This window comes from Microtus ochrogaster, linkage group LG7_11 (genome assembly GCF_000317375.1).
Source record: "Microtus ochrogaster isolate Prairie Vole_2 linkage group LG7_11, MicOch1.0, whole genome shotgun sequence".
Classification (NCBI taxonomy): Eukaryota; Metazoa; Chordata; class Mammalia; order Rodentia; family Cricetidae; genus Microtus; species Microtus ochrogaster.
Window position 1 is genome coordinate 15,181,193 of NC_022032.1, and position 14,676 is coordinate 15,195,868.

At 41.3% G+C, this 14,676-nt stretch overlaps 1 protein-coding gene across 1 annotated transcript; it reads left to right on the forward strand.

Annotated features, from left to right (window-relative positions):
* The first annotated feature begins 1,542 nt into the window (after positions 1-1,542).
* LOC101980081 (disintegrin and metalloproteinase domain-containing protein 24-like) lies at positions 1,543-8,500 on the forward strand. Its single transcript, XM_013351971.1, has 3 exons — positions 1,543-1,599; positions 5,235-7,353; positions 8,436-8,500. The coding sequence occupies exons 1-3, from the start codon at positions 1,543-1,545 to the stop codon at positions 8,498-8,500; spliced, it is 2,241 nt and encodes a 746-aa protein (XP_013207425.1).
* Positions 8,501-14,676: the final 6,176 nt, after the last annotated feature.

The window sequence follows — 14,676 nt, forward strand, 5'->3', positions numbered from 1 at the left end:
TTCAAATGTACTTCCCACTTTCTCTTCTATGAGGTTTAGTGTGGTTGGCTTTATGTTGAGGTCTTTGATCCATTTGGACTTGAGTTTTGTACATGTGATAGATGGATCTATTTTCTTCTACTTGTTGATATTCAATTATGTCAGCACCGTTTGTTGAATATGCTTTCTTTATTCCATTTTATATATTTTTTTAAATCAGGTGTTCATAGGTGTGTTGATTAATATCTGGGTCTTCAATTTGGTTCCATTTTATGCCCATACCAGGCTGTTTTTAGTGCTGTAGCTCTGTAGTAGAGTTTGAAGTCAGGGATTGCGATGCCTCCAGAAGTTCCTTGATTGTACAGAATTGTTTTGGCTATTTTGGATTTAAAGCAAAGAAAAACAGCCTACAATTCACAGTCCCAGAGAATCTAGACAATAGTGAGGATTGTAAGAGAGACATATATGGATCTAATCTTCATGGGAAAAAGAAAACAAACAAGAGAAGTATTGCATCCTCAATAAAGGAATTGTTCGTGGTCTATAACCAATGCCAGTTGAATATACATTTTGTGAGTCCACCATGCCCCATAGACAACTTGCGCTACTGTGGACTCATCATCCTCTTCAGGTCTCACTTGCCCTGCTGTTTGTTATAATAAGATATTTGGTTGTGCAGGTGAAAGTCCCTTAGGAGAAAAATTCCACCAGATTTTTGCAGAATTAATGCTAACACTCCTTAAATTATTTCACAAAATAGAAAGCAGAGGAACACTACCAAATTCATTTTATGAGGCACAGTCACCCAGATACTGAAACCACATAGTCAGCAAAGAAAGAGCAGACCAATTTTTCTTATGAACACAGATGCAAAAATACCCATAAAATACTTGCAAACCAAATTCAAGAACACACCAAAAAAGATCATCCATCATGATCAAATAGGCTCCATCCCAGAGATGCAGAGATGAAACAATGGGAAAAAAAAATCAGCCAAGGTAATCCTGTTCTCACACCCTCAGTACCCAGCTCATCTGCACTCACACCACCAGGGACAACTCTGCTCCTTTGTCTTGACAAGGTGTGGGACCTGCTCTCTGGATTGCAGCACTTTTTGAAGCATAGTGCTAACTCTTCCATCCTTGTCCCCCTGAGGTCAGCTCTCACACCTCTCGCAGGTGACAAGGGGGGGCATATTTCCCTTACTCTTGCCTTCCCATGGCATATGAGGGAGGGGGTTGGAACAGCTATTCTGTTCTCATGCCTACAGGCCCAGCTCACCTGTGCCCCCACCAACAGGCTCAGTTCTAGCGTGCGGCCCAGGTGAGGTGCCATGTGCCTGCTCTAGCATGGGCTGCAGCAGGTGAGGGACAGGGCCAGTTCTCTCACTGTGGAGGCCCTGGGGACAACTCTCTCACTTACCACATGTGGCAAGGGGTGAGAAGAGGGAGAACAGTTTTCTCCTCAGCCATGAGACCACATGGCAGGGGGGAGGGGCAGTCCTTCTGCTCCTATGATTCCCCCATCCCACCCTACCTGCAGCTCACCTGTGGTAATTGGACCATGGACCTAGACACAGTCCTTGGCAGCAACCCGGGCTCGGATGACACCATGGTCCCAGTTGGCAGTGCAGGACCCAACAGTAGCATGGCCCTCAAACCACCACATGGCTCCACGTGTAGGCCTAGATCCTGGGCATCTGCTCTGCTTTTGATGGCAACAGGAGCCTTGGACATCAGTGCAGGTCCTGGATGTGGCAGGGCTACAGACCCAGACATGCCCTTGGCTACAGTTCAGGCCATATGGATGCCCTGAACCCAGGTGGTGGCACATGTTACTCAGGTCTGTATGGGCCCATCAGCAACACAGCCCTCCTGTGCCAAGAAGACCACAGGTGGAGGCCCAGATCCTGGGCAGCATTGTGGCCTTGGGTGGCAACACAGGCTACAGACATTGGCACAGACTCAGGCTGTGGTAGGACCACAGACCCACACATGGTTTTTGGCAACAGCCTCGGCCCAGATGTCTTCATGGCCCTAGTTATCAATGAAGATAGCCCAGTCAGCATGCCTCAAGTGGCGGTGTGACCCCCAAACACCATCATTTCTCCAAGAGACAGCCTAGAGGCTGGGTTTTCACTCAGACTTTGATGGTAACAGTAGGCACAGACATTGACGCAGATTTTCACCCTAGTAGGGTTACTGACCCAGACATGGCTCATAGCCACAATTAGGGACTGGACAAAACAGTAGCCCTGGTAGTATCAGGGGCCACCTATATATGTATGGTCCCAGCAGCAGCTTGACCTGCTAAGACCAACATGGCCTCAGGTGTTGACCCAGACCACAGGCCTCTTCATGGCCCTCAGTGGCAACAGGACCCATGATGTCAACTCGGAGCCCTCCACAGCAGGGCCATGAACCCAGACATGGCCACCCTGCAGCAGTCTGCATTATACATCACCATGGTCCAAGATGGTGGCATAGGAGTCCTGGATCAGCATGGCCTCAGTTGGATACATCCCTTAGACATCATCTTGGTCACATGTAGTAGCCCAGATTCCAGGCATCCATGAGGCCCTTGGTGGTAACAGGACCCATGCACATTAACACAAAACCACACAGCTTCATCAGAGCCATGGACCAAGTCATGGAACTTGACAGCAGCTAAGGATCAGACATCACCATTGCCCTGGGTAGAAAGCAGAGCATCTACCTCAGCCTGTTCCTCACCACCCTCACCTCTTCAGATCTGCATCTCTCCCCAGAATCTTTCTGTTTCTTTCTTTCTCTCTCTCTCTCTCTCTCTCTCTCTCTCTCTCTCTCTCTCTCTTTCTCTCTCTCTCTCCCTCCCATTTGGCCACCTTGTACTCTCTCACCATCATGGTACCTGAAAGCCCGATGCTAAGGTTCGTGGGTGAAATTCTTCTGCCCCAGGTCTAGGGACCTGGAATAGGGGGAGCTACCAAGATAATTCTTTACAGATTTTTGGTGGGAGAATTTTCAACTTCATATGGAAAAGCAACAACAATAACAACAAAAACTCAAGATAGCTAAAACAATCTTGAACAATGCAAACTGTTGGAGGCCTCCCCATTCCTGATTTCTAGCTATGTGACAAAGGTATAGTAATAAAAACAGCAAGGTATTGACATAAAAACAAAAAAAAACATTGAACAATGGAATTGAACAGAAGACCCAGACATAAATCCAAGCAATCATGGACACCTGATTTTTGATAAAGAACATAGAAACACAGGAAAAAAGACAGTATCTTCAACAAATGGTGGCAGTCAAACTGGGTGTCTGCATGTAGAAGAACACAGATAGATCCATATTTATTACCCTGCACAAACACAAGTTCAAGTGATCAAAGATCTCAACATAAAACCAGACACACTGGACATGATAGGAAAGAAAGTTGAGGAATAACCTTGAATGCACTGGCACAGGAGACGACTTCCTGAACAGATGAATGATAATGCAGGCAATTAATAAATGGAACAATTGATAAATGGACCCTCAGGAAACTGGAAATGTTCGGTAAGGCAAAGGACACCATCAATTTGACAAAATGCCAGCCTATAGAATGGGGAAAGGACTTTTTACCAACTCCATATAGAGGACTAATATCAAAAACATTTAAAGAATTCAAGAAACTAGATATAAAAACCCAAATAATGCAATTGGTAAATGGAATACAGATCCAAACAGAGAATTCTCCATAGAGGAAACTCAAATGACTGAGAAACACAGAAATGCTCAACATCCTTAGCCATCAGGGAAATGCAAATCAAAACTACTTTGAGATTCCATCTTATACCTGTCAGAATGTCTAAGATAAAAGACACAAATGACAGCTCTTGCTGGTGAGGAATGTGGAGCAAGGGGAACACCTCTCCATTGCTTATGCGAGTACAAACTTGTAAAGCCACCCTGGAAAACAATATGAGGATTTCTTAGAAAGTTGGGAATTGGTCTACCTCATGACCCAGATGTTCAACTCACGAGCATATACCCAAAGGACACCCCATCCTACCACAAAGGCACTTGCTTGTTCCACCACGCTCACTAAACTTTATTCGTAATAGCCAGAAACCGGAAACAACCTAGACATCCCTAAACAGAAGAGTGGATGCACAAAATGTGGTACATTTGCACAATGGAACATTACTCAGCTCTTAAAATATGAGCTCATACAATTTTCAGGCAAATTGGTGCAACTAGAAAAAAAAATCATCCTTAATGAGGTAACCCAGAAAGACAACTATGGTATGTATTCTCTTATATGTGGATATTATCTATTAAGGAAATGATCGTCAAACTGCAATCCACAGGCCCAGAGTGTTTAGGTAATCAGTATGGCACAAGGGGTTGGGGGATGAATGGGTCTCCCTGGGAAGGGGGTGCTATAATCAGAATATATTATATGAGGAATTAACCTATTTTCAATAAAAAAGTACTCCTTTCATAAGTATAATCAAATATAAATGCGATTGAGAAACAGACATCAAGCCAGCACACCTAATTTGATTATACTAATGTTTATTGATTCATCATATGGAGATATCCATTACAGAAGATTCCACTTTTGACTCTGCAGTTTGACAGACCTGGCATAAGAGAGAACAAGCAGGTTTGTTACATAGGAGTGCAAGTTAAATACCATGCATTTAACATGGTAGAATATTTTTTATACAAGTCTGCTAAGAACTATGTGCAACTTATCATTAAAAATTGAAGAAACCACTGATACTCCTTGATTGACTATGTATAAATCAAACTTATCTCATTAAAGCAAGTGGCTACTTCACAATAGCCAATAGAAGCTTATTTTCAATATTAATGTAAATATAGTCTCAAATGTGTATATATTTAGGGGACAATACAGTGAATCCATGTGTCTGTCATCGAGGTCTGAGATTATCAGCCTGTGACCCACTGTGACCCTTCTGAACAACCGGAGTGTGACTGTACCTCATCAAAATTAAAGAGCAAATCAAATGCACAATATGAAGTCATGCTTTGGTCCAAATGCTAAGCTATATTTATATAAAGCCTTCTACTTTAGCCAGCTCATCATGAAGCCACTCTTTATCTCTGCCTTCTTTTTCCTGTTTCATAAGGTCCCCCTGCCCTGATGGATCCAGTCTTCCAGAAGACAGAGTATTAAAGGTTAGTGCTGCATGAGATCAAGACAAAATAAAGATCCGGGCAGCAGAACCACATCCCATCCTCCTTTGCTCTCTCCAGTAGGACAAGGTGGCTATGAGTGAGGTTCCAGTACATGTAAGAATCGCTCTCCTGCAGGTATGGTTGAGGATGTTGCTCTTTCCTTCTATATGGCCCCTGACCTGGTGTGCTGAATTCAAAAGCCTTCCAGAAGTAGTGATACCCTTGAGGGTAACCGTCTCTAGTAGAAACAAGAGTCTTGCAGGCTGGAAGTCCTATAGCCTACACTTCGGAGGCCAGAGACACATTATCTCCATGAAGCCCCAAAGCTTTCTAGTATCCAGCCATCTCTCTGTGTTCACCTACAGTGATCAAGGAGACCTCATTGAGGATCGGCCTTTTGTCCAAAAAGACTGCTATTACTTTGGTTTTGTGGAAGGAAACCCAAAATCCACGGTTGCTCTTATCACCTGTTTGGGGGGTTTACAAGGAACATTACAGATAAACGACACAGCTTATGAAATTAGACCCAAGAGCCCTTCTTCCACATTTGAACATCTAGTTTATAAGATAGACAGTGAAAAAACTCAATTATGTTCCATGAGATGTGCATTAACAGATGAAGAAACAGCAGAGCAAGTGACACCTCAAGAGGATGATGACTCCTCCAAAACACAAGTTGTCTATGGGACATGGTGGACTCATAGATTGTATATTGAACTGGCATTGGTTATAGACCATGAACAATTCCTTTATCGAGGCCGTAATACTTCTCTTGTGCTACGAGATGTATTCATGATTATGAATGGACTAAATTACTTCTTATTTCCAGTGGATATTAATGTGGCTTTACTTGGACTTGTAATCTGGAGTAAGGAAAACCCCATACCAGTGAAAGATATATATACTCTCTTGCCAGCATTTTGTAAGTGGAAGAGTGAACACCTTGATTCTTACCTACGACATGATATTGCACATCTCTTCGTGAATTATAATTTTAGTAACTATTTTGGCATAGCCTATGTTGGAACTATATGTAATAAGACATTTGGGTGTGGAGTTGAGAGTCCCTTGGGAGAAAATTTCTTTACCTTTGGATGTATCGTGGCACATGGGATAGGTCATAATTTGGGCATGCCCCATGATGGGATATTTTGTACATGTGGAGGAGGACCATGTGTGATGTCTCCTACAACAAGATGTTCCAGAAAATTCAGTAACTGTAGTTATGCTGCATTGTGGGAAAACACAGCCAAAGCAAGCTGTATGTACAATAAACTCAACCTTTCGGATACCTATCCGTTTAAGTTCTGTGGGAACGGGGTGGTTGATGAAGGTGAGGAGTGTGACTGTGGACCCCCCGAATTATGTGACTATAGTCTCTGTTGTCTGCCTGGCTGTACTCTCAAGCCTGGAGCTAGCTGTGATACCGGGCTATGCTGCAGCAACATATGCCAATTCCTGCCATCTGGCACTCTGTGTAGAATTAAGGAGAGCGAATGTGACCTCCCAGAATGGTGCAATGGAACTTCACCTGAGTGCCCAGAAGATGTGTTTTTACAGGATGGAAGCTCTTGCAGTGATGGTGGCTACTGCTATGAAAAAAGATGTAACAGTCATGATGAACAGTGCCGGAGACTTTTTGGCAAGGATGCCAGGAAAGCATCTGACAGTTGCTACCAGGAAGTCAATACTTATGGTGATCGTTTTGGTAACTGTGGAATAATAAACAATGTATATGTGAAATGTAATAACTCAGATATCCTCTGTGGAAGAGTTCAGTGTAAAGAAGTGAAAAGTCTTCCTATTTGGAGGAGCCATTATACTGTACATTGGACTCATTTCAAGGGTGTCTCCTGCTGGAGTACTGACTACCATTTTGGGATGAGCATCCCTGACCTTGGTGACGTAAAAGATGGCACACACTGTGGTCCAGAGCATGTGTGCATGAACAGAAAGTGTGTCAATAAGTCAATCTGGGCAAGTGAGTGTTCACCAACGACCTGCAACAAGAATGGTGTCTGCAATAACAAACATCATTGCCATTGCGATGATGGCTGGAGTCCACCATATTGCCTGCTAAAGGGCACTGGAGGGAGTATTGACAGCGGTCCATCTTCTGGAAGCAAAAATAAGGAGAAGGATAAAGAGAAGGAGAAGGACAAGGAGATGGAGAGGAAGTCACAGGATGATAGCTTCATAAGTTGGATATTTCCTGTTTCTTTTACGGTTTTGCTTTTATTTTTATTTCTTTGGATTATCAAGGACTCTACACCATCACCTGAGAAAGAAGAGACTAAACCATCACATGAGGAAGAAGAGACCAGCACTTCTCTTTCAACAGCTTCAACTTCAACTAACACAGAGTAGAGCATTTGTGAAATTACTCTTTAACGTTAAATGAAATTTCCCACATTTTTAGTGTCCCAGTGGGAGAAATGCTATTGTGTGCATTATAAACTACTGATAAAAGATTCCAGCAATCTATGATAGGTCAGAATAATGCACTTTTATCATTCAATAAAAATAAGAACTATCATATGGCTACTTTTCATAGCCTGAAAACATTTAGGTAACTTATTTCAATTTTTAGTTTACTATTTAGTTTTTTTAAAAAAAAAAACTTTTTTGGGTTATATTTTATTGAGTCATTGGCCAAAGGTGTTCCATAGAGCCCTCAAAATATCACAGACTTCTACTGCCAAATCTACTCATTACTCTCCAAGACCTAATGGGAAGGCCCTACTGCTGAAGATGCTGCACACTTATTTGGTGAAATAATTCAATAAGTGTTTACATTAGTGGTTCCTTAATGGTCTTGTAGAATTGTGCTGAGTCCAGCTGTGGGACATTTTTTTTGCTGGGGAGTGGTGGTGGGGGATTTTTAGGTACTACTTCTGTTTTAGTGAGGGGTTATGAGTCTACTAACTTTAACTTTTATAGATCATTTATATCAAGAAATTAACCCATTTCCAATCTCATGGAATACAGATTTTTAAATTAAATCTTTATGATTCTCTGGATTTCTTCAATGTTTGTTTTAATGGCTTCTTTTTCATCTCTAATTTTATTAATTTGGATCTTTTATCGTTATCTTTTGGTTAATTTGGCTAAAGACTTCTGATTCCTGTTGAGTTTCTCAAAGAATCAAGTCTTCTTTTCATTGAATCTTTGTATTTTGTTGTTGCTGCTGCTGTTTGTTTGTTCCAATTTTATTGATTTTAGCCCAGTGTTTATTTTTTCAGATCTACTCTTTTTGGGTATTATTTCTTTGTGTTTTCCTAGAGATGTCAAGTGTGTCACTAAGTTACTATGATCAAATTTCTCCAGTTTTTGAAGTTGCCACTTAGGGCTACAAACTTGCTTCTTCAAACTGTTCTCATGTGTCTCTCCTTTGTTTGTGTAAGTTGTGTTTTTATTTTCATTTAGCTCTTTTTTTTGTGGTTTTTCGAGACAGGGTTTCTCTGTGGTTTTGGAGCCTGTCCTGGAACTAGCTCTGTAGACCAGGCTGGTCTCGAACTCACAGAGATCCACCTGCCTCTGCCTCCCGAGTGCTGGGATTAAAGGCATGCGCCACCACCGCCCGGCCTATTTTCATTTAGTTCTAAAACATTTTTTATTTTCTTATTGATTTCCGTCTTGACCTAATTTTCATACAGTGGTTAGTTGTTAAGTTTTTATGAATTGTAAACTTTCTGCTGTTTCTATTGTTGTTCATATCTGGCTTTAATCTATGATGATCAGATAAAATGTACAGTGTTATTTCAGTTTTTAAAAAACTGTTGAGAGTTTGTCTGTGCCCTAATCTGCACTCAATTTTGGAGAAAGATCCGTGGGCTGCTGAGAAAAAAGAATAATTCTTTAATGTTTGGGTGGAATGTTCTATAGATTCTGTTAGGTTGATTTAAGATAATAATTAACCTAGCATTTCTCTGCTTGGTTTTTGTCTAGATGACTTGTTTATCAGCAAGAGCAGAATATGGAAGTCACCCACTGTCACTGCGTGAGAGTCAGTCTATGATTTTAACTGTAGTAGTGTTTCTTTTATAGCTTGGGTGCCCTTGTATTTGGTGTATAAATGTTTAGGATTGCAATGTTCCTCTTGATGGATTTTTCCTTTGATGAGTATGTACTGTCCTTCCCAATTCTTTCTGATTAGTTTTTGTTTGAAGTCTATTTTAACATATATTAAAATGGCTACACCTGCATACTTCCTGGGTTCATTTGCTTGGATGATTCTTTTCCATCCTTTTCCCTTAAAGCATATATCTGTCCTTATTGGTAAGGTATGTTTCTTGGATGCAGCAGAAGATGGATTCTGGACTGAGACCATTAATGTTGGGCAGTACTCATGAAAAATGCTTATTAACTTCCTCGATTTTGTTGTGATGGTATGGCTTTTTCATCCTCCCCCTTTTATTTAGTTAACAGTTCTGGAATTATTTATTTCTCGAGTCCCATTGGGTGTAGTTAGACCTCTCCAGAGTAAATATTTCCTTCTAGTGCCTTCTGTAGAGCTGCATAAATAGACAGAAATTACTTAATATTTTTAAACCATGAAATGTGTTTCGTTCTCCATCAGTTGTGATTGAGATTTTTCTGGGTATAGTGGTCTGGGCTGGCATCTGTGGTCTCTTAGAGATGGTATAACATCTGTCCAGGTCATTCTGGCTTTCAGAGTCTCCACTGAGTAGTCAGGTGTTATTCTAATGAGTCTGTTTTGATATGTAACCTGTTCTTTCTTTTTCACCTTTTAATATCCTTTCTTCATTCCTTATATTAGTGCTTTGACTACCATGTGTCATGTATGTTTTTTCCCCCAAGCTATTGGTATACTGTATGCTTCTTGTAACTTTATGGCACCTTCTTTTTTAAATTGGGGGAATTTTCTTCTATGATTTTGTTAAGAATATTTTCTGTGCTTTTGACTTAGGTTTCTTCTCCTTTCTTTATACCATTCATTCATAGATGCTGTTATTTTAGACTGTTGCAGATTTCCTGGATGTTTCATGTCTGGGTTGTTTTTTAGGTTTAACATTTTCTTTAACAAACTAGCCATTTTTCCTACCATGTGTTCAACATCTGAAACTCTTTCTTCCATTTTCCTTAATCTAAGGTTTTTGTTTGACAACCTGTTTTCTATTTTTCTTTTCATTTCAGTTTGGTTTTTTTTTTAAAATAGATTCTAATTGCTTGTTAGATTCTCCTCTCATCTTGAATTATTTTCAATATTCAATGTTTGTACTTTCACAATCTTCATTAAGGCTTTTATTTATATCCTCTTTTATGTCTTCAAATATGTTCATAATTTCTACTTTGAAATCTTTTTCTTGTGTTTCAGCTAAATTGCTTTCCTCGTGGCCTCACACAACAAGGTTGCTGGATTCATATGGTCATGGTTGCTCCGGTCTGTGGTTTTGCAGTGGGTGTAGTTATCTGGAGTTCTGATATTTGAATTGTTTTTTAGTGTAGAGTGCTGGTCTTGTCTTTTTTGGGAAGGTGGTTCATCATTTGGTTATAGTTGCCCACTCTGAGTCCTACCCAAGTGTGGTCCATGTGGGTCCCAGATAGATGAGTTAGAAAGACAATGGACAGGGGAGTACTGGGTCCACATAAAAAGGCCAAGCCCCTAGGGGATGGAGATGGGCTTCGAGGAGAGGCTTTTACAGGCAGACCTCGCCAGGGCTAATGGTAACATCTGGAGAGACTAGAGTAAGTTTGTTCTGTGTTGTGTTGTTTTGCTTTTAAGACAGGTTCTGACTCTATAGACTAGGCTATTTTTGAACTTGTGCTGCTCCTGCCTGAGTGTGCCAAAACATGGCTTACAGGTATACCCCATAATGCCCATCTAATACTCATTTTGTTGTTCTATTTCTTTTTATTTGTTTTTGTTTGTATTTGTGTTTGACCACATGGCCACATGCATGTTTGGCAAGCATTCTCCCACTAATCTATAATCCCTAGGCTGATTGATTTTTTAAAATTCTAAAAAAAAATTTGTGTGTATATGTGTGTGCGCATGTATATTTGTACCCTTGGAAACCAGAAAAGGATGCTGAATCCCCTGGAACCGGAGTTGCAGGCAGTTGTGAGCTGACCAGTGTGGGTGCTTGGGAAGTCAAACTCCAGCCCTCTGGAGAAACAGTGGTTTGGTTTTATTGGAATTAGTCCCTTTGTTTTTGCTGAGTAAAGATCCAACTTGTAGAATTCTCTGTGGCTGTATTTTTTTTCCCATTGGTATCTCTCAATTACAAAACACTTACCCTTTTTCATTCTTCTTTGTCACATGGAGAAAGGGAACCTCCAAGCTTCATGTCTTTATTATTAGCCCTTCCTAGCAGAATGTTCTCATAGGGAAGTCAGAGGTGGGCTGGAAGCCTGCCTTCCTTCCTTCCTTCCTTCCTTCCTTCCTTCCTTCCTTCCTTCCTTCCTTCCTTCCTTCCTTGTGGTAAAGCATGCAGAGAGGGGAATTAAAAGAAACCTATGAATGATGTCATAAGTCTGTGTGTATCTGCTTGTTAGTGTAGATGGTTTCATGTGCGTGTACACGGGTCTCTTTTCCTGTGGAGGCCCAAGGTCAACACTGCACACCCTTTTTCAGTAGATCTCCACCAATTTCATTTGCTTTTGTTTGTTTGCTTTTTTGTTTTGTGAGAGCCTCTCACTGCACCTGAAGCTCATTGATTCAGCTAAGCTTGACTGATCAATAAGCTTGTGAGAGATGCCAGTCTCTGCCTCACCAGAGCTGGGATGACAGAAACACGCTATATGGCAGCTTCTTACATGGGTTCTAGGTATCCAAACTCAGATGCAGCAGGTGCAAGGTGCTTTACTAACTGGGCCATGTTCTTGGCCCTGGTAAGTCTTAACTGAGAATAAAAGTTGTGCTTAGCAATTTTATGTAAGACGGCAGTTAGGAGTGATTCGGGACCCAGTTACAGGAGACATCTCTAAGGAGACAGTATAATGATAAAAATTAAAACAAGAAAACCACACAGACAAGATGCTGTGTAAGTTGTCCCCATTTGTGCTAGACACACTGAGGTTTCAGATACTGTTATTGGTGAGAAAGAGTCTCACAGTCAGAGCAGGGTGCTGCTTACGGGCTTGTGCCTCATGGTTTACTCAGCCTGATTTGTTTACTACCCAGGGATGGCCCCATATGCCATGGCCTGACCCTCCCCCATCAATCACTAATAAGAAAACTCCCTACAGATGAATCTTATGGGGGGAGGGGGTGGATTTTCTCAATCGAGACTCCCTCTTTTCGTTTGACTTAAGCTTGTTTCAAGTTGACATAAAACTGGCCAGCTCGATGTTAACAAGGCATAAGTTGATTTATAAAATTAGCAGGAACATTCCTTCTTTTTGTGGAATATTATTTTAACGAGGTAAAGATGTCTTTCATTTGTTTATGCTGCAGAATATTACTTTAACTGTGTAAAGGTCTGTTACATTTGTTTATGCTGTATTGGTTTAATTATGGAAAGCTGTGTTGCATCTGTTTCACCTTGCCTGCCTAAGGCACCTGATCGGTCTAATAAACAGCTGACCAACCGATTGCTAGGCAGAAGGAAGAATAGGTGGGGCTGGCCGGGAGAGAGAATAAATAGGAGGAGAAATCTAGGCTAGAGAGAAAGGAGAAAAAAGAATGGGAGAAGCAGTAAGAGAGAAAGAGGGACACACCCAGGGTAAGAAGCTAGGAACAGAGAGAGCAAGAAAGTGAGCAAAGGTAAAAGCCCTAGGCACATGGTAGATAGGAAAGAGCTTTCTAAGTAAAAAGAGCTAGCCAGAAAAGAGTGAGCCTAGGCCAAACATTCAAAACCAATAAACAGTCTCCTGGTCATGATATGGGAGTTAGTTGTTGGCCCAAAAGAAAAAGCCTGGCACATCCTCCAACAAGGCCATACCTCCTAATTATCCAAACAGTTCATCAACTGGGGACTCAGAATGAAAATATAAGAGCCTGTGTGTGGGGGGGCATTCTCATTCGAATTACCACAGCAACCAAGAGCAATGACAATAGCCTGTATTGTTTGGGTGGTCTGTGGAACTCCTAAGACCCACCTGAGGGCATTATTGCCATACCTGACAATGAAGTTTTTATTTGGCAACCTATAGCTTCTTGAATAAGCACAATCTACTATATATGGTAATTCCATTTTTTACTCGTATATAAAAATTTACTATTACATACAATATAATATAGTAGATTTCCATGTGGTCGTTTCAAACATATTTAGCGCTGGCTATCCCTCCCTTGTACCTTGTCCTGCCCTCCTATCCTTCTCATCACTTCAACCTCCCCATTATTCCTCTTACCTTTTCATATCAAAAACGTACAAAATACAACAGATAATATATAATATTATCACTGAATCATAAACTATCCCATTGATTTTTTTAGAGGTAATATCTATAAATGATAATAAGAATTCTTTAGGTTGGGCACTTAAGGATGAAGAGTTACTTAACTGAACATTCTGGACTTTCAGAGATTCTATTGAGAAGTCGGGTATAATTCTGATAGTTCTGCCTTTATATGTTATTTGGCTATTTTCCTTTGCAACTCTTTAATATTCTTTCTTTATTCTGTACGTTTAGTGTTCTGAGTATTATGTGTTGAGGGGACTCATTTTTGGTCCAGTCTATTTGGTTTTCTGTAAGCTTCTTGTACTTTCATAACTTTGTCCCTCTTTAGGGCGGGAAAATTTTCTTCTATGATTTTGTTGAATATAATTTGCTTACAAGTGGATGGAACTAGGAAAACTATCCTGAGCATGGTAACCCAGACCCAGAAAGGCAAACACGGTAGGTATTCGCTCATAATTTGATAGTAGACATAAAGCAAAAGATTACCAGCCTACAGTCCACAAGCCTAGAGAATCCAGGAAACAAAGAGGACCCTAAGAGAGATGTACATGGATCCCCTTGGGAAGGTAAAATAGACAAGGTATCTGGAGTAAATTGGAAGCATGGGGGAGGGGTGGAGAGTGGAGGGGGAGTGTGAAGGGGAGAAGGGCATGGAAGAGAGAGGGAGCTGGGGAGGAGACCACAGGGGATCAGGAAGGTCAAATTGGGGGAAAGGTCAGAGAGGGAGAGCAAGGGAAGAGATATCTTGATAGAGGGAGCCATTATGGGCTTAGTGAGAAACCTGGCACTAGGGAAAATCCCAGGAATCCACAAGGATGATCACAGCTAAGTATCTAAGCAATAGCGGAGAGGGTACCCGAACTGGACTTCCCCTGCAATCAGATTGATGACTACCTTGATTGCCGTCACAGATCCTTCAACCAGTAATTAATGGAAGCAGATGCAGAGATCCTCAAGTAAGTACAGGGCCAAGTTCCTGGGGTCCAGTCATAGGCAGGAGTGGTAAAATGAACAAAGGGGTGAAGAACATGATGGGGAAACCCACATAAACAGCTGACCCAAGCTAGTGGGAGCTCACTGACTCTGGACTGACAGTTGGGGAACCTGCATAGGACTGAATTAGGTCCCTTGAATGTGGGTGACAGTTCTGTGG

Coding starts and splice junctions, on each gene's coding strand:
- LOC101980081 (XM_013351971.1), top strand. CDS start 1,543: ATGGACCTAGACACAGTCCTTGGCAGCAACCCGGGCTCGGATGACACC. Junction 1,600..5,234: donor CGGATGACACCATGGTCCCA/GTTGGCAGTGCA, acceptor TCTCTCCAGTAG/GACAAGGTGGCTATGAGTGA. Junction 7,354..8,435: donor ACAGGATGATAGCTTCATAA/GTTGGATATTTC, acceptor GTGTTTTCCTAG/AGATGTCAAGTGTGTCACTA.